This window comes from Leiobunum rupestre, chromosome 9, assembly GCF_980474605.1.
Source record: "Leiobunum rupestre chromosome 9, qqLeiRupe1.1.hap1, whole genome shotgun sequence".
NCBI lineage: Eukaryota > Metazoa > Arthropoda > Arachnida > Opiliones > Sclerosomatidae > Leiobunum > Leiobunum rupestre.
Genome location: NC_143392.1, coordinates 23,087,341 through 23,112,478, shown reverse-complemented (window position 1 = coordinate 23,112,478; position 25,138 = coordinate 23,087,341). Strand labels below are relative to the sequence as shown.

Genomic DNA, 25,138 nt, shown 5'->3' with positions numbered 1-25,138 from the left:
AAATATTGGGGAGAAAGTCTTGCACTGCCGCCTTCTTGTAGCTTCCAATGTGTTTGCTATGCTTTTAAACGCACTGGAGAACATTTGAATCAGAAAGCCAATAGGATTGCTAGAAATTCGCGCCTTTTTCTCAAAAATAGTGCTCCTCTATAGAGGCTTCTGGGTAGGTATTTGAAGCGAGCGAAAGTGTATAGATTCATTTCATTGTTTATAGTTTTATTTTTTAGCACAGTTCGTTGTTGTGAATTTAGCCAATCATCGAACTTTGATTAATTTTATTAAAATCTGAAATATATTAGCAGTAGATAGCAGTAGTTGATAAACTGTATAATGTAATTTTTAACTACTTACAAATTTAGTATTACCTGAAAAAAAACCTAGAAAGAACGGAACTATTTTTTTCTGAGGCGGAGTACAAAATTTCAATAAAAATCCCAGTAAACACGACTGGGGGATGGGAAAAAATTCTTGAAAATAGTTTTGCCCCTCAAATAAGTCGTCACGCTAAACGACCCAAGTCCAAGAATTTCTCCCCAATATTTACTTTTGGCAAAGACTTATTGAAAATAACGCTTAATTTGAATTGATTATCAAATTTAAGACCTCATATTAATCGTCATCAAACTAATCTGACAATGTTTGTGTCAACAAAGTTAGTACAATTAGTAAATCGCTCAGTGACAAACTCATAAACCAATTTCGTTTTGATGTCGCACTTAAGGTACTACGTTACTTATGCTTCTACGTATAATTTATCTAAATGCTTATGGAATATTTCTCCGTATAGACAAGTATAGGGTTTAACTTATGGAAATGTATTTCCTTCCGGCATTTAGCAACCCCGCCATCAACACATCCTATAGATAAAAAAAAGTATTTTCCGTTTAGTCGTATCGTTTACGTTCCAAAATATATTTCCAACAAGGACTCTGTGGACTTCCATTTACTAACCCGTACCCATAATAGAGAAACGTGTACGAGTCTCTCGCTATTCTTGTGGTTTTTTTTAAAGAAGACGCAAAAACAGTGAAATCCGCTCGAAATAGCATCAGTGATCCAGAGTAGACGTTTCTGCCGCCATTGGCACGTGTTTGCCAAATTAACCGTCGTAGAATATACGTGTTTCGGTATATATCTACGGTTTCGGTTTACTGTAGTTGAATTGTTTAGTTAACATGGGAGATTCAAACGCGACCAACAACGGGGTACTTAGAATTAAAGTGGAAAATCGCTGGCTAAAATCTTGGAATTTCAAATATTTTAAGAGTTCCAGAGGAATTTTGCGGATGATAACGCTGGTGAGCTAGATACGATTTAGGCCGTATTATTGTGTTATTAACATTTATATAGGTCGCTTTTTGAAAACGCAGTCGTTCGCTTTGGTCGCCTTCGTCGCCGAAGAGTCAACTCCGAATTGTCACTACGGATACGATTGCGTTATATTGGCTTTCGTTCCAACGTACAGATACTTCGCCGTCGTTACCATGGCAACCGTCATCATTTCCATAATCATGCTTTTCGTCAACCTCAACCGTTACATCAGTCACGATCTAATTACTCCCTTGAGATTGATGTACGCGGTACGTTGTACCGGCTTTTATCCTACCATTGTTCAAATTCCTAAAAACACCCTGTATTTTTTAAATTATTTAGGAAATTGCAATTTTGTCCAGCATCGCGTTTCTTTTGCTGTTTGCCGATATATTCATAATTGGGCAAAGCGGAGGACGAATCAGTTACCAAGCTGCCGCGGTATGCCCATAATTAACCCTTTTATTTTACACAGAGACTCGCGGGTACACTGTTGGATTTTGACCGCTTAGTAGACGAAAACCAGCAGTTGATAAGCTTCTCGCGTTCGTCGCTACGTAGCTCTGTGTAAATTGAAAAGGGTAATTAAGTAATTAACTTGACGGAATTGTTAACAGGTATTGGGTACAATATCCCTGATCGCCGCCGAAGCCCATTTGATATTAATAGCCATGCAGTTGCGAAAAATGTTGAAGAAACGTAAAGGCCGTGGTCAAGTGAGAGCCGTGGTTGACAATTGCCAAGATGCGACGCCGCGTACGAGAGACCGTCTCCAAATCTCGGAGCCCGTTTTACTCAGCGCAGTCGACAAGAATAATTCAGTCTACGCTAACTGCGAGGAGCCCATTGATAACCGTCACGAGATACTAGAGTGCGTCTCTTCAGACTCTTTCGACGATAGCAGTGACGACGATAAAAGCTACCCCGAACAAGTTTGTTTAGAAATCACAAAAAATTAGTCCGTTTGAAATTTTGCCAAGATTTTATATTTTTTGCATTTGCGCTTTTACGCATCGCCCCCGTTTTATTCGAACACGTCTCGGGCGATAAACACGTGACTTGTTTCGGCCAATTAAAGGCGGATTTATAGGAATTTGTTTTCCTCGAACGCGTGTCGTCTGATAAGACCGCTTACTCCCCAAAATGTTCAAATTCCCCAATAAGAATTTGAATGAAACGGGTACTATGTAAAAACAAACAATCAGCCAATCTTATAACTCGCGTACCAAATACGATTACGAAATACTTCTCAACTAAAATCCGTGAGGCGTTTCCACAGCGCGCCTTTACCTTTTTTGAAGTTGCCGAGGGTTAGTAACTTGGACAAAATTACGCGCGTTATTGCAGTATCAATCTATTTTGACGTTTCCTAATTTAAACCCGGGCTTTCGAAAGGATGTATAGTGAAGAAAATAATGTTTAGTTCGATGTCACGGAATCAAATTTACGCGCGACGATGCCGTGTATATTTTACCACAACGTCTTTAAGAGACCGAAATGGTTTTACGTTTTCTGTTTCTGTAATTCCTTGATAATTTTGTTTTTCTACTACCGTCACTACGCCAATCCCGTCCACGGCGCGGATGTCACCAAAAAGGTCGAAACAGCGGGACCTCCCAGTTTCAGCTCGGCGCCCAACAGCAAGGTGATATTACTATGGACTTCATTTTACGATAAATGGGTGTTCCCCCACGGAGACCCCAAGAAGTGTCCTCAAGACAATATGTGCGAGGTGACCAACGATCGAACGAGGCTGCAAGAAAGTGACGCTGTCGTTTTTCACATACGCGATACGGACATGACGGATCTGCCTCGATACAGGAAACCATCGCAACGTTGGGTCTTCTTCAACCTCGAACCTCCTCCTTACTCCTACTTTTTGGGCTTCCGATTTATGCGAAATATGTTCAATTGGACCATGACGTACCGTCTCGATTCCGACATTGTGGTGCGGTACGGAGAGTTCGAGCCCAAACCCCCGGACAATCCCGATGTTGCGCGTTCGGTCGTTGAAGACACTTATAAAAAGGTCACGAATAAAACATCCCTTGCCTATTGGATGGTAAGCCACTGCGACACGTCGAGCCGAAGGGAAGCTTACGTCCGATCCCTGTCTAAGTACTTGGACGTCGATGTCTACGGAAGATGCGGCAAAGCTATCTGTCCGAAGGAAAAAACGCAAAAGTGCCTCGATAAATTATCGGATAAGTACTTCTTCGCTTTCACAATGGAGAATTCCTTATGTAAGGACTACGTTTCTGAGAAGTTCTTCGAGGCGTCGCGATACGGCGCCGTTCCCGTTGTCCTGGGTGGGGCTGACTATTCCAAACTCGCGCCGAGACATTCCTACATCGACGTGTCCGATTTCGAGAGTCCGAAAGCCTTGGCGGCCTACTTGAGAAAACTGTCTAAAAGCAAAGGCATTTACGGGACTTACTTTCAATGGAGGCAAAATTACGTTCATCAGGAGGGAAATATGTTTTGCGATCTCTGCCACAAACTTAAGACTTCGAACGACAGCGACGTTAAAATTTACGACGATATGCTGCGATGGTGGGTTAAAGACGCCAACTGCAAACGCTGGACTGATGATATTACTAGTCAATTTAAACGCTCTTAAACACTTTTTTTTTAATATATTTTTAATATTTACCGCGCCAAATATCGTACTTAAAGGAACGTAAAATTTGTGAACGGGTAGTTTATAATCTAGTGTATTCGTTGGTCAGTATTAACAAATACTAGTTCAAAATATCTATTTAACAATAATTATCTAACACACTTGCTCAATATTTTAAAGCCAGTTCTGATTTACCAAAGCTCGATTTAAATTAAGGTAGAAATTCCAGAGTATAATGTTCTTGTTACAAATATATAAATAGTTTGGAATAAAATAATATGAGGTATTTGCGGATTAAATAAAAGGTACTTTTTTTACACAACTGGTGTGTCTTGCGGTAATTGTCAAATGTCCCTTTTCTTTTGAAAAGCTTCCTTCAACGTGTACCGACGAACCATCGATTCCACGCAGATGTAAGGTAGTTGAGCGCCGATTAGCAGGGCGGATGTCAGTGTCTTTAACTTGGGGACGCAAAAGGCGAACGGCAAGATGGTGACGTAGAGTGTCGCGGCTAACAGGGCGGTTGTGAAGGAGAAGGTGATCAGCGCCAGAAACCACAGAATGCTTCTGCAATAGCCGGCTCGTTTGTCTTTGTCCGATTGCATGTCCGCTTTAGTAATTGGCGTGATGTGAGGGAAGCTACCCGTTACCGATTCCTGTATTTTAATTTACAATTACGTTTAATTAATCGTTATTAATTAGTTAGCGTATATTTACCCGAGATGCCATCGTGGAGCTTAATTTTCCTTTCGTCCTTAGTTGAATATTCGCGTCGAAGTATCCTAAGAAATCTCGGTAGACGTTGACGACGTCTTCGATTATTGAAAATCGCTTCGTCAGTTTACGGTTCTAATATGTTAAGGTTGGAATGTTTTGATTAGGAGGTAGGCGCTGTTATTACAATCACATTTTCGTATTAGCTCTTTTGTGTTTAATTATGGGCTGTGATAGTGCAATAATTTTCGCAAAACGTTATTGAAATTTATTTACGTAAAAGCGTTTTTGTACATTTAAAATTGGTTCAACGGTTGATATCTATTTCCTCCAGAATTGCTAGCTATTTCGGACGCTTTTGGTTGTCCTCGGCTTCTACCATCGCGCTGTTTCGTAGGCGTTTTGGTCCGACACGTTCCGAACGATAAGTCTTTTAGGTGATCAGTGACGAACCGTTTGGCGAAGGTGTAAAAATTGTCCAAACTGGAACCGCGACCCAAGTGCTCCGATATGAAGAGATCGGCCGATTTTGTTCTCATGACGGCTGTCAGATTGTAGACGAAAGTGCCACTCAGACATTCGCTGACTATGGGTCTCGGTAAAGGTTCGCCCAATAATTGGTTCAGGTTATAGGCCTGGCGAAAGCAAGCTTGGTATTCGCTGAAACGGTGAACGATGTCCGACAAGAAAACTCGGGCGTTGTTGTGATGCGGTTTGTGGAAGAATTTTGAAAAGCCCGTATCGGCCACGTTAACTTCCCGATGCGTTACGCCTCGCAAATTTAGTACGTTTCGGTAACGCAAAGGCCTAACTATTCCCAGGAGAATCATGCAACATAACAGAGCGCTAACGAACTCTTCGCTCAATGGCAAAGCCGTGTTAAGAGCGAAGAAGTTAAGTACCGCGATGGGCAATTGCAAATTGTCTGGAAAATACGAGAGGTCCAAGTCGAGACTTTCTAAATTTGACATGAGATAAAATCTTTTTAAATCGTAGTTTACGTTTGGCAATACAAACAAATTGGGGATTCTTTCTTGTACAGGATTCTGGTAAAGGACGTCTACGGAGTTATGGGACAAATTCCAATTCTTGTGGTCGTACTCTTTGACGGCGCAGTTGTTGAAACCGTCTATCGTTAGCATCAACTTATAAATGGCCAATCGCATTTTAGCAGCGCATTTATGACTAGAAGGTGTTTTAGGTTCGTTTATCATGGGAGCCAGAGTAACCCTGCGGTTGCAAACTATGTTTAGCATACTAGGTGCCAGTTCGCCTTGATGTATTTTGTACATCATCCACATTGGTGGAACGTTTTGTTTCTTAGAAATAGCCTTAGGGTTGGCCATACTCGGTTCAGTTCGATCCGGCTCTTTTAAGTAATCTAATAATATGGAATTGACGTTTCTGTACACGTCCGCCGCTTCCCGAGTTATTTCCAGGACGTAATTCCTAGTGTCCTGCTTGACGCATCGAACGACGCGTTCCAGGACGTCGTCGTACGTCTTGTCCTCCAACCAAGATAGCAATCCCACCATTCTACTGTGACGGGCCGTCACTTTCAATCTTTTCACTTGATGCTTGGGTAACCGGATGGTACCGAAAAAGTTGACGAACGTTTCCGGCCGGATGTAATCGTTACCCATGATGGTGCCGAACAACGGTAGCACCTCTTTGCGAATTCCGGGAAAGTGCTTCAGAAAATTGTCTATGAAGTAAATGGTACAAGACATAAATGGTGGGGGGTCGTCCGGTTCGAAGCACAGATTGGCGTCCAGGGAATCCAATCTCACAAACCCGCCTTGAAGGTCGAAAAGGTAGAAGTCGCTGTCGTTGCTCAAAATCGGACAACGGTAGTAGTTGGCGATGGCCACTATTTCTTCGTCCGCCTCGAATTCGCTCTGAAGGACGGCGATGCCCTCGTTCTTGAGGACTTCGATAAGAACTGTGGTGCAGAGAAATGGCAGAAGTCGGGCGTTCGTTTCGCCAAGTTTGGATATTTTTAAGGCGGTTCTGATTCGGTCTTTCATCCTGTCCAGAAGCACCGGAAGTTTCCGGTCTGTGGGGTCGGTTCCGCCGTCCAATATCACGATGGGACAAATGTCGCATTTGCGCAAATTATTGAAGAAATTGCGTAGATTTTGGGCGAATCTAAGGAAAAAGAAAAAAATAATTAGCGCATTAAATTTTGGCTTAGAGAGATAGAGTATAGCCTACGATCTAATTCTTTCTGAACATTACTTTTCGTGTACGTGTGTTACCTAAATACACTTTCAAGTGATTCTTTATGTCAGACCCCCCAAAACCTCTTTCTAAAGAAGAAGAGTACTTTGACCTGCCTAAAGTTAGGAACCTTCTGTATGTGGGTATACGCCAAAGAATTTAAGAGGTTAAGACCCCTAGCTCGGTCGCGTCGAAATAAATCTTACTTTTCGTACTCTCCTCCGTAAACCAGGCTGAGATTAGAATGAAAGTAAATGTAATGCAGGAGATTGTGGCCGTCGATTATCAGACGGGTATTTCGAAGCTTATGACGATTCGAAATTTCGTTGTTTTGATCGAAGAAAGAACTTAAACCACGCACACCCATTTTGTTACGGATATAAAACGATTATACTTCACAGCTAAAGACAAGAAAATATTAGCGTTATTTTGGATGCTCGAGCTGCCATAATTTCGCCATTTTGGTTGAGTTATTCTTTAGCTAGCTATAGAGCGCCATCTTGCAAAACTCACATTAAAATTTTATACAAATTATACACATGAAATATTTCATAAAGTATGAAAATTATTTTCATGATTTTTTTAATTTAAATTGTTTATATCCGAAAGTAAACAGAACTTTTCTAAATCCTCATACGTCAGTTAGGTGGCGACCCAAACCGTAATAAAGCGGGAAAATTTAAATTTCGTGAAAAGAGCAAAAGGGTACTGTAGAGTAGTATCAGCGTGACGTCACGCAACGTCACAATTGATTTTTACCATAGAGAAAAAACCGTCTAAAATTGCAGCCATGGTCAAAGCTATGAAGTGATATTAGTCTATTGATGGCCAATATTAACTTAACACTATGACGTCGGCCTGAACTTTACAAAGGGGGCACCAAAATTAGCTTGGGCCATAGCCCCACAAGGTCATAATCCGGCCTTGGTTTATATATTTGTGTATACTACGAAATTCATTACTATTTATTTAAACAAACTCTATGAAATAAAATTAAAACTTAATTAAAACCTGAAATTTATTTGTAAAAACGCCTTTTTTACGAAGGCCAGATCGAGAGGTTGATCACTCAGAGTTTGCCTGTACACCAATTACGCGGAGATTACACTAAGAATATGTAAATACTACGCTAAAAGTATGGAAATTTTACGCTAAGAGTACGTGAAGCGAAGTACACTTATTACGCCGAGATTACGCACTGTTTACGGTTAGGGTGTACACCGATTACGCAGAGTGGTCAGCCCCTCGGTCCAAAAATATTTTTATTATAATCTCGAAGATAAATGCTTCATAAGTAAAATATTATCGCTATTTTGCATAAACATTTTTAAAATGTCTATTTCGGCTTTTCCAAATCTCAAACTGATCGCTGATTCGTTTTTACAAATAAATTATTGCAGCAAATTCAGTGTTCCATCATTGGAAAAGATTTTGGCGATGGCGGCTAGATTTTTCAAGCGCACGTTGTTTTTAAAAAAATAGTTTTAGAGACAATTAGTATTTTAATCGTTATTCGTACTAAAAAATAAAGTCTTCAGTGTATAAAAGCATCGGGAAACCAATTTGTGTCTTAAATAAATCGCGACCATGAAACAAAGTGTGGTTTTGTCTTGGATCACGTTTACAATTGTCTTAATCGCCGTTCCTGTTCTTAGCATTCAGCAGTCTGCTAATGATTTCTCGGGTACCAGGTCGGAGGCCGTTAATGGTGGAGTTGGCTGTGGATGTACGTATATCATATGTGTCTACCAATTACCTGTGACGTACTATGTTTGAAAATTTCCCGTAGCTTGCACCTTGATAGTGGCGCTAGTAGAGCAGATAACTACCGTTAATAATGTCAGCGTTGTCGATTTCGTGTCCCGCGAGCTCTGTCAAATGTTCACGGGGCAGTTCAACATGCTCTGCGGCTTCTTGGTTACCATCTGGGGTCCGGCTGTAGTCGAAAAGTACTTGGTATGTTTTCCGTAAATGGCCAATGTCTTATAAGTGAATCTTTAAAAGGTTAATCAACAACGAAACTCCTGACGTCATATGCTACAGTTTGGGTATTTGTCACGCTGATCCCGGAAGTGGTTATTGCAATCTATTTCCTTTACCAGAGGTAGTATTTGGCTTATGATTCTAAGTTATTTAGTCTGTATGTTTGATTTTTAGGGTGGATTGGAATTGGCTGTTCAAAATTCCAGACGTAACGCTAGGATTACTCCTACATTCCCATGGGTATTTTACTATAATACTAACTTGATTTTTAAGTAGTACTTATGGGTTAATTGTGTTAGCATATGACGGAGTCCTTACCCGATGCGTGTCACCTTCCTGGTATTCGTCAAGTCTGCGATGCCATGACTAAGTAATTGCTCTATACCAACTCGTTTCGTTATGTCTTCGCCGAGAACTATATCTACTTGAAATGTCTAATGAAAGATTCTGCCCGCGCTCTGAATGGGTGTAAAGAAATAGGCGTAGCGTAAGACGTTGCGCTTATTTTCAAAATCATCGGATAGCAGCCGTCGAGTGCTAAAATCTGGTCTGTTAACTACGCCTATTTCTTAGAATTCTCAGGGCCACTGCATCCTTCCATAGAAATGTTTCCTTATCTACTAAATTTTCGAAATTCTTTCCTCTTAGTACTTTTTCCAATCACATTCCCGCCGTTGACTTGGACAGAGACAAGTTCAGTGTAGTTCAGTCCTTCCGTGGTGCGTACTGGCGTGGTAAAGATTGCGACGACGTCAACGAGTTCATTTACCCGGGAAGAAAATCGTTGTTCAACGATTTCGTTTTCGATTCCAACTGCAATGGGATCAAAGGAGCAAACCCGGTCACTGGGCTTCCGTACGAGAAGGAACTGTGCGACGGCACGGACCAGTACGGTATTATCTACATAGGCGATTCAATTGGAGCCCACTTTCACATTCCTGAGCAATGGTTAACCGCGTCCAAAATTACTAGAGTAATATATAACTTGATCAATTATCAGATGGAATTCTTCTCTCTGAACCCCATGTTTTCAAATAGAACATTTTCCAAAACATGAGCTTGGTCATGTCTAACCAGTTCGATTGGCCTCACCTCGCCTTCTCAACCGGCTACAGTAGCGTCAATTGGCCTATCATGAAAGGCAGTTCCTTCAATTCTTTGTACCAGAGGTTGAGGCAAAGGAACCTCTGCAATCATCGCGATTTCCAAAATGTCTGCTTCAACGGCGCCGAAACAAGTACCATGAGACCATTCTTACCCAGTATCTCGCGAGAAAAGCAACGGGATAAGCCTGCCATAGTTTTCTACGCCTTGATGGGTAACGATGTTTGCCGGCGTTTTATGAACCGCACCGATCAGTTAACCACCCCCGAAGAATATCGCGAGAGCGTCATGTCCTCTTTGACTTACTTGGTGAATACTTTGTGCTTGTTTCGCGATCATGTAAAGTGTGATTGGTCTTATAGTGTCAATGAATATCCGTAGAATTCAATTCTGCCAAATGGAAGTCATATCGTTCTAATGGGACTCGTCAATGGTTCCTTCATTTTCCCAAGTATGGCTCACAGAATTCATCCGATTGGTCAGTTGCGAGGTGACGTAACCTACGCTAACGTTTACGACTGGTGGAACTGTATGAGGATTGGTCCTTGCTACGGCTGGATGAACAGGGACGCGGCTTACAGGGATGCTACCACTGTGGTAAGCTTACAAGTAATTAGTACTACTTTAACTGCGTTAGAAATCATTTATTTACTCTAGCGAGCGGGAGAATTGACTGAAACTCTGAAAAATATATCGGAAACTGTTAAATTCGATACAGTGTCTCTTCACTTCTTACCCAATCCTTTGCAAGAAGGTAATTGTTCTCGGTAAATATTATTTTAATGATCGTAAACCTTTTCAAATTTTACCGTAGTGTTAAATCGTTGGGAGGCGTTGGGACGCGAGAAATGGGAAGCCTTGGAACCCATCGACAGCATGCATCCAATTCATGTACGTATGACTTGTATAATTTCTATCTACCAGTTACCAGTCTCTTTGCTTCATGAACTTTCATTTTTTATTACAGGAAGTTCAACCTTTAATAGCTGATGTAATCTGGGAGGGTATAAATCAAAATTTTCCCCATATTCTTGGGAAAATAAATCCGAAGAACGATATTATTCGCCAACTGTTTGGCGATCAAAGAGGACACTAATATTGACTAATGTAAATTTATAAATTTATTGACTAACTTTTACGTAATCTTAAAATTTATATTGTTGACTATACTGGTATGTTTCACCTACTAAAAGGGTGTAATTTTGCTTTTGTACAAGTGTAATTTATAACGATTAGAAATAAATTTAACTTCTAAATTAGTTTGTTTTTTGTAATTTCAATTTTGGCGCGTCACTTGTGGTTGGTAGAGATTGGGGTAGATGGCGGGAGAGTCTCAGTAAATTTTCACCTTCGAATCACATGTAGCTATTTCGTTAATTTAGTTCATTTTAGTGTACTTGACGTTTAGCTAGTATGGCTTGTGATAACCGTGTGAAAAATATTAAAAATTGCGTAACTTCGCACCCAAATTTTCCCAAAGAGGGAATAATTTTTAGGTAATATTTTTGGTATTATGCTAACATTGGCGGAAAATAAACATTTTGTTGGTTTTATAGGGACATATTACCAGTTTTAAGAAATGTGTCAGCTTTTGAAGATTTGATTAGTTTGATGTGTGACAAAATCAAATCAAATAATGATCACGTCGATGGTATAATCGGCTTGGAGTCCAGAGGGTTTCTTTTAGGAACACCAATTGCCTTGAGACTTAATGTGCCGTAAGGGTTGATCTTGAATTCTCTTTAGCTTCGTATGTCTAAGGTTTGTTAATATATAAAAAGGTTCATAGCAATTCGCAAGAGTGGGAAACTACCTGGAAAAGTCAAACAAGTTAAATATGCCTTAGAATATGGAACTGTAAGAGTACTGCTTTTAAAATTCATATTTAGTGACTAACAAGAACCATTTGAAAATAAACGTATGGTTTTACAGAGTTCTTTCGAAGTGCAAGAGGATTCAATTCTCCCAAACAAGAAATATGTGATTGTAGATGATTTACTGGCCACTGGTGGCTCTTTAGAAGCTGCTATTAACTTGGTTGAAGTGTGCTGTAACGCAAAGGTATCACTTTGCGTGGTGGTTATAGAATTAGCGGATCTTAATGGCAAAGATAAAGTCAAAGTTCCTATACAGTCATTGCTACAATATTAGAAATTGAAAAAGAGTTTTTTTTTTTAATTGCCAAGAAACTTGAGAATTAAATTTAAAGTCATTTTGATGCCAACACCAATTACTTTGTGTCATATCTTTAAAGTTTTATTTTTATATGAGAATGAACTAAAATAGCTAATTTTGGCATATTTCCTAATAATTAATTTGAAATAAATGCTTGGAATTGAAAAACAAGTTTATTTTACATTAAGCTTAACACATACAAAACATTTCTCGTGTATCCTTTACATAACGCACAAAACAAAATGTTTTAAATGAAAGTTTTTAAATAAGACGATTTTGAAAATGGTCAACATCCTCCTCTCAATGCTAAAACCAAATGCAAAACAGATCCACCAGTAACTTTATAATCCGCAGCTGTCTTGTCGTCGTTCCTTAAAAAAATACACTATGAAATACAAATTTTACAAACGAAACTAGGGATGCAGCGATATGGGTACAGCAGATATATCAGCTGTTCGTGCCCGATATTAACAAAGTTATCTATCATAACAGTAGTGTATATGATGGTTCAGTACACTGTAATACCATTTTATTATAATTTTTCATAAAAAAATGTTTGCAAGAGCATATCTGAATATGTTTCTTTTCATTTTACGTGATACATATTTTCTATCACAAATCGAATAGTTAGTTAATCGTTATTTTTAAATTTATCAGGAAAATATTTTTTGTTTGCCGGTATTGGCTTCGTTTAAGGCAATACCGATATTAGAAAATAGGCCGATATATTGGTGCATCCCTAAACAAAACTTTTAATTTTCTAAATCACATTTGTTTGCCACTGAAAATCAGTCTCTGTTGGGCTGGTGGAATTCCTTCTTTCTCTTCAACTCTTTCTTTGATCCTTTCCACTTTGTCAGTGGGTTCGATATCAATTTCAATCTCTTTACCAGTCAGTGTCTAGAAAAAGCATTGAAAATGACTTAAGTAATTAAGTTTATTAGTTCAGTTTACGCCTCAATTTAAGGCCTTAATGAAGTACCGGGGAGATAATTGGCACTTACTTTTACTTTGATCAACATTTCGAAGGTTAAATGTCTAAGAAAATTAGCTTAAAATGTTGCGCAGTTTCCTGGAAGAAGGCCGAGGCTACAATGACAGAACGGTAACCGCGTAGCAGACGATCACAAAATTTTCTATTTATATTTTCGAGGTTTACCATCAGATGGAGATAGTGTATTTGATTTGAGTAAGCTGGCATTTTCAAACTAACAGCGGAACATTTATTTTTCCCCAGGTAGAAAATTTAACCTTTAAAATATAAATAGTACGTAGTTTCATAATTTATTTGATATAAAAGCAAAACTAATTTTATTTTTATTTTAAGAAATGAAATGTTAACCAATTTACATTTTGTTTGATTTCGGTGTAGGGTAAGTAGAGTACCTCTATGACGTCATTTTACTCCGATTGTGTAGTGGTGAATCAGGGGCGTAGGAACGTTCTAGAAGTTGGAGGGGGCAAAGAGAAACGACAAGTTGTCTAGAGAATGGTTTTGAATTTTTGATGGAGTGTACCTTCTTCGAATGCATGTGTACATTTTACTACTGTGTAAATTGACGGGAAAAGACTGAAATTTAAACACAGTTGAGGTTCTACAAGCTTCATATGCTTTCAAAATGATAATTTGAGCCTTTTGAAAATTTCAACTGACCAAAAAGTTGGAGGGGGCAATAATATCAGTTGCCCCTCCCAGAAAAATTCTAGGGAGGGGCATTGCCCCCCCTTCCCCTCCCGGTTCCTACGCCCCTGTGGTGAATAGTTTACTCTCTTTACTCCCGCTTTTAAGAAGGGGTAGGCGAATAGGGTAAAAAGAGTACACTTTTAGTCCGAGCACAGGCGAAAAGAAACCAATTAGGGCAGCGCATAGAGGGCAAAGTTATTTTCCAAGATGACTTCAGAGTTTATCTTAAAATACTCCGATGAATAATTCGTAAAAGTGGTATTTTGTTGCATTTGATAAAACCGAATGATTAAACAGTGTAACGTAGAAACGTCCCAAATACACAGAAACTTTACCATTATTTTACGATGTAGTGTAGTTATTGTATAATTGGGACATACTTAATTCGGAAAAGGCGTTGTGTTTCGCTTACTAAATTAGCTACCTAAGCAAAAAGGAAGAAAAGATCATCGCGTAGGCGTTATCTTCAGATTTTTCGGACTTGTCCAAATTGGCCAGTAGCCAAATTCAACGCAATTTTGGAGAACTTTGCGTCGGAATTTCATTTTCTTTAAAGATTTCTGGAACAGTGGTCATCAGCGAGAAGATAAAAGTAGAAAGTCAAAATCATTGGTGAATTCGACGCGTTTTCCCCAGCGACGTTTGTAACAGGCAGAATTCTAGAGAGGAGGGGAGGAAAGTGGCAACGTAAAAATTGGGAGATGCCCTGAGGGCATAGCACCTTCATTGAAGTAAGCGAGCCCCTGTTGGTGTGCGGGGGGAAGAGCGTTTCGTCTACCGTCTACCTGTTCGCTGTGGCGGCGGCTTCCTAGTGTGTTCTCGGACTAAAATTGTGAATTTCAAACGTATTCTTGGATTATGACGATCGTCTAACAACAACAGGACGACTTACGGATACAATAGGATTATGTGAGTACCATTTTTTAATTATTTCCGGTAATTGGATAAGGTTTTTGCGTCGTTTTGTGTCGATGTTAACTTTTCGTATACCCCGCGCCGAGGGTTAAAAACTTTCAACAAAAGTTTGAAGCCAGTTTTCGCCCGTTGCGAGCATGCGTCGGCAAGGCCCGTTTTGTTTCAAATGAAATAGCGGCTTTTCACGGATTTTGTTTTTTTGGGCGTAGACGAATTCTTTCGCGGTTAGTGAGTACGGTTTACTTGTTGAAATAAGTTCGGTTTTTTTTAGCCTAGTCATAGTGAAGTACAAGAATTGTTATTTCTGGTTTGTTATATCATATTAAATTTTGTGGTATTACTTTTCATTTCCCTGTTATATTTTGTAAAGGGACATATTCAAGTGAAGTTGGAAATCGGAGACTTAACATAGTTTTTGTCTCCTTTGAGATCGACAATGTTTGACTTAACACTTTAATTATTTTCCGTTGCCCATTTACATTAAGTTAATTTTTTCGCGTTCCTTTGTCACCTAAGGACAGTAAGGCAATTTTTTTCGACGACTAAAAAGGTGGCAGGAAATTTTGTTGAGCTCCTTCGGTTTTTTCTACCGAATTTTTTAGCAATTCGTGAAAACTTCGCGATAAATCTTGTCTCTGACAATGCAACTCTTCAGGGAGTATAAACTTAAAAGGAACCCTTTTTTATTCCATTTTTTTCGTACGGGCTATATAAAGAAAGTATATATTTTCTTATGTTTGGCTAGGCCTAAGGAAAAACGGTATGGCATACGCTGTACAAAACTACATTATAATGCAATATAAACAATTCTGAAAGTCTGAAACTTCCACCGCGTATTTTTTTTGCTTATGTATTGAAAATACTGCTAGAAAAACGTCAATTTTGTGAACCTTTCTTGTAAGGCATTCCTTAAGCCTAACAACTTCTAGCTTTAGTCGCGTTAGTCTTACCAACATGACTGTAAAAAGGCTTTATGCGTAGGCGTTTTCTCACGCGTATTTTTCCATTCTTAAACCTCTATTATTTGCAAACGATACGTCCTGAGATCTATGCTAAATCTCTTAGAATTCCAATGATAAAAAAAAATCCATTTCAATTTATTTTTTTGGCGGGATGGGGGAGGGGGGGGGGCTTTAACGAAGTTGCTTCTGGTGAAAATTCGCCTTTGCATATTTGGATTCTTTTGTTAGAAAATATTTTCTTTATCCGCGGTTCACGTAGTTTGTTTCCATTGATTATTTTATGTTGTAATTTCTATAAGATTTTCTATGGCGGTTATTGACACCAAACGGCGTATTTCGGAACTAAAAGATGCGAAAAATTGTTTGCTAAAACGCATACATATTACCTTTAATAGGGTACTTGCAATGTATGGCAAACATGTTTTCCAAAGACCACCATGGTTAATGATTATTTTGATTTTGGAAAACAAATCTAAAAATTAGATTTATTTGATTTAAATCTGATAGTTATTGATTTTAAGATTTTTTTTAAGGTTTTATGCCTGTTTTTCTTTTGATAAATAATTTGAGTGCGGCGATAACGTAAATTATAGTATTCAATTATTCACAGTTAAATTTAATTATTAATTAATACTAAAATTTAATTGCCGTTGATTTAAATTAAACGTAAACTATTGATTTACATCAGACAACCCCGAAGACCACGCAAAGACCTATAATTTGTACCAATAAATGGTGATTTTTCTTTGAAGTTTACGCGTTTCGAGTTTCAGTTGCACAGTTCATAAATTATGAGGTCGTTGTGAAATAGAAAGTAGCGTCTGCTGTTCTGTGATTTTAAATAATTACTGTTTAATTATTTCTGCCATTAGTGGAACCTGCATAGACGGCTATATATTTTATATCGTGTTTTATGTAAAAACCGACCTTGAGTTGGCGCTTCCAAAACCGGAATTTTTCTTACTTAACCAAGTTTTTTTTTCGAGCTTTTATATTTTTTGGAATTCGTGCTGTGGTTTATTGAAAATGTACAAATTATTTTCGTATTTTATAGTACGTTAACTTTAAAATTACGGATTTTTTTTATATCAAGATTCAATGCAAGTACTAGCATTTATTTCAAGGATGATCAATCTGAAGAAATCATACGGTTCTGAGAAATACAAATTTGTTTTTAAAACTAGGCGGCATTTTTCGAAAATCCATATAATCTAAAAGCTAAAAATATACACAAATCCATAAAATATGTAAAATAGTAATAGTAATTTTTGACGAAATTATCCTATATATTTTCTTTTATTTTCAAAAATATCTAATTTAAATTTATATAAATAGACCACTAATTTCCTATAAATTTGTTAGACTTTTCTGTGGTCACCCTGCTATTCTATATTTTCTATATTTGAAACCTATATTTTTCTGTGATTTCAAAAGAAATTGGCCTATGTTTTTCTGTAATTTCAACAAATTATCCTATATTTTTCTGTAATTTCAACCAATTATCCTATATATTTTCTGTAATTTCCACCGAAATCCACCTCTTTTTACTGCAAATTCTCCGATAGTTTTCTGTAATTTCGATAGAAATTATCCTATATTTTTTAAACAGAAATTATCCTAGATTTTTAAACAGAAATTATCCTATATTTTTAAACAGAAATTATCCTATTTTTTTAAACATAAATTATCCTATATTTTTTAAACATAAATTATCCTATATTTTTAAATATAAATTATCCTATATTTTTAAACAGAAATTATCCTATGTTTTTTTAACAGAAAGTATCCTATATTTTTTAACAGAAATGCTCCTATATTTTTTAAACAGAAATTCTCATGTTTTTAAACATTTTTTCAATAGAAATTCTCCTATATTTTTTAAACAGAAATTCTCATATTTTTTTGGAATTTCCACCGAAATTCCCCTTTAAATTTCTGACATTTTTGGGCTATATTTTCTATATTTAAAACCAATATATGTCTGTGATTTCAACAAAAGTTATTCTCTATTTTCCTTTATTTGAAAAATATCTTTCAACTCCTATAAATCGACCACAAATTTCCTATTTTTTCCTAATATATTTTGGGGCTTTTCTGTAGTCACCCTGCTATTCTCAGGACCCCCAGAGGTTCTATAATTCCTATAAAATCCTATATTTTCCCTAAAAGTCCTGTAAAATCCTATAATTTTGATATTTTGCTCATTTCAAATCCAGCCACTCAGTTAAATTGCTAGATTTAGCTATAGGATAAATTCCTATACCAAGTCATTCTAGTCTATACTTTTGTTATTGTTAACATGGTTAGCTACTAGTATATTTTTGTGATAAAATGGTTAAATAGTTTCTATTTTTTAGTGAAAATCAAAGATTTATTTATCTAAATATAGATTTTGTTTTTAAATGCATAAAGTTAGTAAATTAAATAGCATATACAGTCCTAAAAAAATCCTGCCATTTTGTAAAAATAGTCCTATAAAGTCCTATATTTTTAGAAAAATAATCGTATTTTTCCTATAAAAAAATTGAAGATTTTGAGTGGGGGCCCTGTATTCTAAATTTTAATTAATGTGAAATTTCGTAACTAATTGTTCGAATATAATAGCCACAATTGACCATTACTTATTTACTCTGTATCCAATCCTTCACTCCGCGTTAATAGGAATAAATTTTAATTTAATTTTTATATTAAATTTTGTGTTAAAAAACTTAAAAGTATGTATAAAGTTCTTAATAAGAGACAAAATTAATATTATAACCCTTATATTAAAATACGGCTGACGTCTTCGTTATGGTAAAATTAACGATCGACCGTGTCTTTTAACGAGGGTTAATTTAATCGCTTCGAAGTCTAACTTCCGGCAACGCTTTATAAAGTAGCCATTTCCTAATCGACCTTTTGGGCAATATTTTCTATAAGTCTATCTAATATCCAAGCCTAACTTTTTGGGAAAGTGTTGACATAAAATTGCCGCGGCAGCTTGCGTATATTTTAAATAGAACGTTTGACCCAGACTTTAAATCGACGTGTTTTAACTGGCGGACACCAAAAGTGAATAAATGGTTTAATTAAATTTAACGCAACGTAAAAATCGCATTTCCATTTGGAGTTTTTGATGCCTTAATCGTTTACGGGACCCTGGTACTCTATCTCTGGCGGCGGCGGCTAATTATTTGGACAATTCTACCGTTCCCTATGGGTAATTATCCTAATGAGCCTTGTAATTATTTTGCCTAGCCTGTTTTGCGACATCGCTACATCGCTTTTAAAAATCGGTGATTCACACTAATTTCTTCGCAGTTCGGGTAATCCGCTGGACGTAGAGCGTAGCGCCGATTTGATTTGGGTCGGCGGCGGCGCGGCGCTTTGATTTTCGTAGATGGCGTTGATTTTCTTTCGGCGGCAAAAGTTTCTCCCCCCTTTGGAAAATCTGGGAAAAAAATGATTTAGATATTCTCAAAAGAATTCTGCGGCTCATCAAAATTTATCGGCGGCGCGCCGAAAAGCAAATGACGCGGCGGCGGTTCGGCGCCAGAGAAAATTTCGGGTTCGGCGGCGTTCGATCGGTGGCGCTAGACTTTTTCTAATTTAAGTATAAATGAGAATGTAATATCAATATAATTTATTTATTTTACACGGTGACCTCATAGTAAAGAAACATCTATATAACCCTAATTGTTTAAATAAATTTATTCTGTATTTATTTATTCTTTAGAAAAAGATCAGCGCTTAAAGGCCGACTACATAAATCTTCGGTTTACTCTGTCTTTCACTGGTAGTAGGCTTACTGCAATACACCTGTGCCATGCAGTCAGCCTACTTCCAGTGATAGACAGAGTAAACCGAAGATTTATGTAGTCGGCGTTTAAGGTATTCTTTATATTCTAATAGAGACATAGTTTTTAAGTAGTACCAGAAGTGTATAACATATATTTTGAGACAGAAGTATCCATTTAGGCCATAAAAATGAATCTTCGTAAGCTAGACGTGGATTCGCCTTGAAAAATTACACTGCTTAGGAATATGTACCTATCGGTCTGACTACAAGTCCTATATTTTCAATGTGTCCCTATAACTTGCTATAATTACATTATTTTCCTATTTTTACCAATATTTGTGGAATTTTACAGGATGTTTTTTGATATAAAAGTCAAAGAAATTAGAAATATTATAAATTTTCGCTCGCTCAACCAATTATTAAACCAAATACCACCATTAAACCACGGATTTCCTTTTCATAAGTACTTTAAATCTATATTTTCTGTACTTTTAATTATAATATATCATGTATTTCCCTTTATATTGCAAAAAATATCTCCTTAAAATATATTATCAGTCCGCGAATTTTCCCCGGGAATCATTAGCAGTTTTGGAATATGGATACTTTTTAGTAGCTATATACTTCTGATATAATGAAGTGGCGCAGTTGGGGCGAAAACGGGATGTGCAGACAAAGCGCGTGTCTCGGTAACATTGATTGAACATAGCCGTAGTCTTTCCAATGGCTAATTGCATCTTGGCGAAGCGGCCATTGTGTATCGGCTCCCTGACACCTCCGCGACTGATGGCTGAGACAAATAAGAAGCCAAATAGAAATGGCGCGAAAAAAGAGGGGTAGAAAGCACCCCCTCCCTTTCCTTTCCTTAAATTGGCAACAGCACGTGCGAAAGCCATCAATCTGGGTCACGTGTTCCAATAAAAGCTCCCCGTTTCAGCCCCCCCCATTTCTTAACAACCTCAGCTTTTCTTCCGCCTTAACGAGTTAAGATCAAAGAGCGCCTCACCTTACCCCCCCTCCCACGCCCCCTCTTACGATTGAACTTTGGGCCTCTGCTTAAACCCAATGTAGAGAACGCTTTTCATTTTTTTAAATACTTGTTTTGGAATATTGTCAAGTAAACGGAAATTTTTTATTTGTGTGTCGCCTTGATTTTATGATTTAACGAAAATGTGGAGAAAACAGTAAGGTGTGGTTTTGGTAAAACGATTTTACTGAGTCACCAGAAAAAGACTTGCAACAGGACCTCTTTATTTGATGACGTCAGAGCTATTTTATTCCGCCCCGGGTCAAACATTCCGAACAATCCTGTAAATTTATTGAAAAATACACAACGAAATTAAAAACATTCGACAATGATTTGATATTTCAATTTTTGTATTAAATCGAGGATTTTTAACCAATCTGAAAAATTCGCCGATAAAAACCACAAACCAACCTCAAAATAGAATTCTTTCTTAGGATTTTTTTTAAAATACGGAAGAATTTTTGACAAATACATAAATCTAGGCAAAAATCAACGAATCTACAAATTTCAACAAAAATCCACAATCCCACAAAAATTACAAGTCCTTGGAGTTTTTAAAAATGCAACTGGATTTTTGACAAATCCACAAATCTAGGCAAAACTCAACGAATCCGCAAAAAAAATGAAAAAAGTTCATGAATCCAGAAGGAAAAATCCAGAAATTCACAAAAGTTGACAAATTTCAGGATTTTAAAAAAAACTTTGGGTTTTTTGAAAAAACCACAAATCGAGGAAAAATCAACGGGTCAATAGGGGAAAATATGGCCAAAAGTGGTCAATATCGGAAAATTTTGCCAAAAGTGCATGGTCAATAGGGGAAAATATGGCCAAAAGTGGTCAATAATAATAATAATCAGCTAGGCTAATACCCAAGGCACCACCTTAGGCCTAAGTCATCATGCGACTTTTGAAGCCCTTAATTCAGGTGGCCGGGTTACAACGCGTAGGAGGGTGGTGGCAAGCCCTGCATGCCACGAGATCGAGCCAACAGCTCCCTACACTAACTATTACCGTTAACCTCTACAAGTTTTTATGGAAGGGGAAACCGAAGAACTCGGGGGAAAACCCCTTAAACCAGTGGGGAGAGAACTTGCAAACTCAACGCAGAAGGAGTTGTTCCGAGTTTTCACCCAGTGCCACAAGCTGGGATCGAACCCGGCTCCTCTTGCTGCGAGGCGAAAGTGCTAACCACTCCGCCACCCCCCAATAGCGGAAGATATGGCCAAAAGTGGTCAATAGGGGAAAATATGGCCAAAAGTGGTCAATAGGGGAAGATATGGCCAAAAGTGGTCAATAGGGGAAAATATGGCCAAAAGTGGTCAATAGGGGAAAATATGACCAAAAGTGGTCAATAGGGGAAAATATGACCAAAAGTAGTCAATAGGGGAAAATATAGCAATATTTTGTTCTTTTAAATTTATTTAAAAATATTAATTTTATAGTAGTAACATTATACATAACACAACAAAAAAGTGAAAAAAGTAGAATTTTGAATGAAATGTTTGTAATCAGTCTCTCTGATTGATAATTTTCCGATTTTATTTTCAGCAAAAAATATATTGTCCACTATTTTCCACATTTGCCAATAAACTAATGATTGTTTATATCCACCTCTTTAAATACTATTTTCAACTAGAATTTTTCCACATCCCCTCACCCGTTGTTTACCCCTTTTTGAAGACTTTCCGGCTGACTTCACGGTGACGCGTTGGAATTGTTTCGCTGTACAACTAATGACCTTTTCTCCATGACGAAAATCAAATCTCCAAGTTCCAGAAGCCTTTGGAGAGGGAAGGTAATATCACGGTTCGTTTAACCCCTGTCTGGTTATTTTACAACTACCGGCACTTCGGATGACTTGGAAAGTTGAGAAGGTGGGTTTTCATTTTCGACACTCACTGGCTCAACAATAAAAAACCTTTTTACTGTAATAAGCGGTTTCCTCGCGAACACAGCCCGCAAAGTAGGGTAATTTTAACCGGGGGTAGCGAAAATAATTCTCTGAAACGTAACCAGTATTGATGTTTTGTCCGTAGCTCGACCGAATCCTTCTCGAGGTGTTTCGTCAATATTCCGATATCAACTTGAAAGTTTTTGAAATGAAATCTCGACTAAATCAGGGCATAACATTTTAATATATAAAAATCTTGAAAAATGTTTTTACTTTTTAGCGTCCCGAAAATAATTCGTAACTCTAACAAAGTCCTAAACTCTCCAATCAAAAAAATTCCCGTCTAAAAAAATTCAAAAATTTCCTGTCTTAAAAAATTCAAAAAATTCCCCACTCTAAAAAATTAAAAAAATTCCCCAGTCTAAAAAAAATTCAAAAAATTCCCCAGTCTAAAAAATTAAAAAAATTCCCCAGTCTAAAAAAAATTCAAAAAATTCCCGTCTGAGAAAAATAAAATTCCCCAGTCTAATTTTTTTTTAGAAATTCCCGTCTTTTTTTTAAATTCCCCAGTCTAAAAAAATATAAAAACTTCCCCAGTCTAAAAGTTTTTACAAATTCCCCAGTTTAAAAAATCTCAAATTCCCCAGTCTAAAAAAATTTAAAATTCGTTCAAAATCTTGAATATTCTATCTTTAGGGTTGAAAGTTTCATACGAAATATACGAGCGCTAATGCATATGTCTAGACAAACCTTTATAACACCATATAAATGTTTCCAATTATTTTATTATTTTCACTAAACCATTTAGTTCGAATGTAATTAATTAAAAACTGTCAAAGAGTTTCGTTATAATTCACGCTGTAATTTTATCGAAGTCAAAAAGGGAGTTTAGCTAATGTTGTTATTGAATTATAAATGGTAATTGTAACGGGATGAGCGGGCATAATTTCCCTTTCGACTCGGTTATTCCAATGAATAGAATCGAAGTTCAGCCAAATAAGCACGTGAATGATTGCAGTTGGGTTCGCGAGAGTTGAAAAAAAAAAAACAGACGGGTTTCTCTAAATGAAGGCTTTTAATTTTGGGCGTCCGGATAAGAAAAACTTCTTATTAAAGACGGGACAATTAGTGAAGTAATTAGTTCCGCGCTGCGTCTTTTACTAAATCTTCCGTCCAAATAATTCGCTGGCTCTCTGGCCATATGCTATTTTAATTCCACGCCTTTTCTTAAACCTAGTCTCCGCCGAAAACAATTAAGAAAACACCCCCCTCCCCTCCCCGCACCGCTTTAACAAGAAGTCGATTGTTTCGCAAAGTTTGGAGCGCGCTATTTATTTTGTGGGCAATCGTTTCCCCTCCCCAAAACTCGATTGTTACGGAAAGACCCTCTAATATCTAATAGGTGTACCACCTTACGGCTACTTAATCTAGCTGTTGGTTTTAAAGAGTTTAAATTGGGTCAAGTTATAGTTCGAGACTTATTCTTACAGGGCAACGAACATTTAGAAGGAAGACAAATTGGTTTGATTTTAAGGCTTTCATTTATACTAGATGGCGCCAATTTAAAATGTATACTGATTCGTAAATTACTAATTTGTTTACTGGGAAATGAAAATTTAGTAAGGTTTGATTTTACGGCTTTTATTTAAATTATGTTGGCTAGTGGCGTCGCCAGGGGGAAGGTAAGCTTGGCTAAAGGTTCTCAATTTTTTACCGAGGAGGTACAAAAAAGAAATTAGCGAAACCGTTGCGTTGTTAATTTTTTTAAATTAATTAAAATTACTGCAATGAATTACAGGAAGAGTAGAAATTGAAATTTTTTGGAAGAATCACCTAAATTTGGTAGCTTTGGGAGATAAAAATTGGGTCGCAAATATTATTTTAAGGTGCCCAAAAAATAAGAAAAGGGACCCCGAGTTATTTACTAAAATAACAACTTCTAACATTATAAATAATTTAGATGTGGGTTTTTTACAGTATATAATTTATTTATCAAATGAGAACACAGCCGAAAAGAATCCGTTGAATAATTTAGATATGGTTTTTACAGTCTATAATTTATATAACAAATGAGAACATAGCCTAAAAGCATCCTTTGAACTATTTAGATGTGTTTTTTACAGTCTATCATTTATTGATCAAATGAGAACACAACCGAAAAGCATCCTTTGAATAATTTAGATGTGGTTTCTTAGTCTTTCATTTACAGATAAAATTGCACCCAACTTAAAATATAACAGCAACTTCGAATTTAGCCACCACCGCAAAACTAAATTTAAAATCAAACTACATTGAAAGTTTCTTTTAACTTGTGTCCCCCCCCCCGCAATTAATTTTATTATTTAAAATAATCAAACGGAAATAATTCAATTTTCTGTCGCCATTTCCTGTCTATAGTTCACCATTAAATCGGTGGGCACGTATTATGTTTCTCCCGCACAGCTCAAATGCTCCGAAGTTTTTGACGTTTTGAAGCGCGTCAAAAACCCAAGTTTGTCAGCGGAAGTGGCGTCTCGATCGCGTGACGCAATCTTTCCCGGCGAATCGTTTCCTGCTAAACGACACGCATTTCCGCTTCCAAAACTCCATCGGAATTTGCATAATTATTCAACTTTTCCTCACCCCTTTTTATATTTCTTGTTTTCGCCCTATAAATTCAAATTAACTTTTAAATAGTTAAAATAAAAAACAATTTAGTGAAATTTAGGAGTCGCTGAATTAAATCAAGGTTTTAAAAAAACGTAAATTGCATAA

At 37.2% G+C, this 25,138-nt stretch overlaps 8 protein-coding genes across 10 annotated transcripts in view; 5 read left to right on the top strand and 3 right to left on the bottom strand.

Moving 5' to 3' along the window:
- Positions 1–1,235: 1,235 nt before the first annotated feature.
- On the top strand, positions 1,236–2,301 carry LOC149926892 (uncharacterized). Its single transcript, XM_090158272.1, has 4 exons — positions 1,236–1,298; positions 1,371–1,580; positions 1,654–1,752; positions 1,929–2,301. Exons 1-4 carry the CDS (start codon positions 1,287–1,289, stop codon positions 2,268–2,270), a joined length of 663 nt encoding a protein of 220 aa, XP_090014398.1. The 5' UTR covers positions 1,236–1,286; the 3' UTR covers positions 2,271–2,301.
- A 166-nt stretch (positions 2,302–2,467) lies between these two features.
- Positions 2,468–4,233, top strand: LOC149926891 (lewis-type alpha-(1,3)-fucosyltransferase-like). Its single transcript, XM_090158271.1, has one exon. It carries the CDS (start codon positions 2,768–2,770, stop codon positions 3,929–3,931), a length of 1,164 nt encoding a protein of 387 aa, XP_090014397.1. The 5' UTR covers positions 2,468–2,767; the 3' UTR covers positions 3,932–4,233.
- LOC149926890 (uncharacterized) lies at positions 4,009–4,877 on the bottom strand. The gene is made up of 2 exons (XM_090158273.1): positions 4,649–4,877; positions 4,009–4,587 (listed from the first exon to the last, which is right to left on the bottom strand). The coding sequence occupies exons 1-2, from the start codon at positions 4,658–4,660 to the stop codon at positions 4,276–4,278; spliced, it is 324 nt and encodes a 107-aa protein (XP_090014399.1). The 5' UTR covers positions 4,661–4,877; the 3' UTR covers positions 4,009–4,275.
- Positions 4,878–4,890: 13 nt separating this feature from the next.
- LOC149926889 (single-strand DNA endonuclease ASTE1-like) lies at positions 4,891–7,284 on the bottom strand. The gene is made up of 2 exons (XM_090158270.1): positions 7,072–7,284; positions 4,891–6,793 (listed from the first exon to the last, which is right to left on the bottom strand). Exons 1-2 carry the CDS (start codon positions 7,230–7,232, stop codon positions 4,942–4,944), a joined length of 2,013 nt encoding a protein of 670 aa, XP_090014396.1. The 5' UTR covers positions 7,233–7,284; the 3' UTR covers positions 4,891–4,941.
- Positions 7,285–8,428: 1,144 nt separating this feature from the next.
- LOC149926888 (acyloxyacyl hydrolase-like) lies at positions 8,429–11,211 on the top strand. The gene is made up of 11 exons (XM_090158950.1): positions 8,429–8,591; positions 8,655–8,814; positions 8,870–8,969; positions 9,023–9,088; positions 9,148–9,218; positions 9,497–9,821; positions 9,887–10,261; positions 10,334–10,549; positions 10,610–10,706; positions 10,767–10,843; positions 10,920–11,211. Exons 1-11 carry the CDS (start codon positions 8,453–8,455, stop codon positions 11,046–11,048), a joined length of 1,755 nt encoding a protein of 584 aa, XP_090015076.1. The 5' UTR covers positions 8,429–8,452; the 3' UTR covers positions 11,049–11,211.
- A 143-nt stretch (positions 11,212–11,354) lies between these two features.
- Aprt (adenine phosphoribosyltransferase) lies at positions 11,355–12,247 on the top strand. The gene is made up of 4 exons (XM_090158893.1): positions 11,355–11,448; positions 11,509–11,670; positions 11,734–11,809; positions 11,885–12,247. Exons 1-4 carry the CDS (start codon positions 11,366–11,368, stop codon positions 12,101–12,103), a joined length of 540 nt encoding a protein of 179 aa, XP_090015019.1. The 5' UTR covers positions 11,355–11,365; the 3' UTR covers positions 12,104–12,247.
- Positions 12,248–12,281: 34 nt separating this feature from the next.
- On the bottom strand, positions 12,282–13,276 carry Nedd8 (Nedd8 ubiquitin like modifier). Its single transcript, XM_090158896.1, has 3 exons — positions 13,132–13,276; positions 12,897–13,027; positions 12,282–12,498 (listed from the first exon to the last, which is right to left on the bottom strand). Exons 1-3 carry the CDS (start codon positions 13,147–13,149, stop codon positions 12,414–12,416), a joined length of 234 nt encoding a protein of 77 aa, XP_090015022.1. The 5' UTR covers positions 13,150–13,276; the 3' UTR covers positions 12,282–12,413.
- A 41-nt stretch (positions 13,277–13,317) lies between these two features.
- The window catches only part of Mcr (macroglobulin complement-related), a 357,065-nt gene continuing 345,244 nt past the window's right edge, over positions 13,318–25,138 (top strand). The window contains exons 1-3 of one of the 3 annotated variants that reach the window (XM_090158887.1): positions 13,320–13,364; positions 13,455–13,500; positions 14,368–14,720. The gene's annotated coding sequence lies outside the window, so the exon portion shown is untranslated. Of the gene's footprint in view, positions 13,395–13,454; positions 13,501–14,367; positions 14,721–25,138 lie in introns of all 3 variants that reach the window. The other 2 variants (XM_090158888.1, XM_090158889.1) reach the window with 2 other exon arrangements.

Bases quoted from the DNA above. Each gene is read 5' to 3' on its own strand.
- LOC149926891 (XM_090158271.1), top strand. From the start codon at position 2,768: ATGCCGTGTATATTTTACCACAACGTCTTTAAGAGACCGAAATGGTTT.
- Nedd8 (XM_090158896.1), bottom strand. The intron at 12,499-12,896 runs GTGATTTAGAAA...TATTTTTTTAAG, and splicing joins ATTTTCAGTGGCAAACAAAT to GAACGACGACAAGACAGCTG.
- LOC149926888 (XM_090158950.1), top strand. From the start codon at position 8,453: ATGAAACAAAGTGTGGTTTTGTCTTGGATCACGTTTACAATTGTCTTA. The intron at 8,815-8,869 runs GTACTTGGTATG...AATCTTTAAAAG, and splicing joins GGTCCGGCTGTAGTCGAAAA to GTTAATCAACAACGAAACTC. The intron at 10,550-10,609 runs GTAAGCTTACAA...TATTTACTCTAG, and splicing joins ACAGGGATGCTACCACTGTG to CGAGCGGGAGAATTGACTGA.
- Aprt (XM_090158893.1), top strand. From the start codon at position 11,366: ATGGCTTGTGATAACCGTGTGAAAAATATTAAAAATTGCGTAACTTCG. The intron at 11,449-11,508 runs GTAATATTTTTG...TTGGTTTTATAG, and splicing joins AAAGAGGGAATAATTTTTAG to GGACATATTACCAGTTTTAA. The intron at 11,671-11,733 runs GTAAGGGTTGAT...ATATATAAAAAG, and splicing joins GCCTTGAGACTTAATGTGCC to GTTCATAGCAATTCGCAAGA.
- LOC149926892 (XM_090158272.1), top strand. The intron at 1,581-1,653 runs GTACGTTGTACC...TAAATTATTTAG, and splicing joins CCTTGAGATTGATGTACGCG to GAAATTGCAATTTTGTCCAG. The intron at 1,753-1,928 runs GTATGCCCATAA...AATTGTTAACAG, and splicing joins TCAGTTACCAAGCTGCCGCG to GTATTGGGTACAATATCCCT.
- LOC149926889 (XM_090158270.1), bottom strand. From the start codon at position 7,232: ATGGGTGTGCGTGGTTTAAGTTCTTTCTTCGATCAAAACAACGAAATT. The intron at 6,794-7,071 runs GTAAGATTTATT...CTTTTTCCTTAG, and splicing joins TACGGAGGAGAGTACGAAAA to ATTCGCCCAAAATCTACGCA.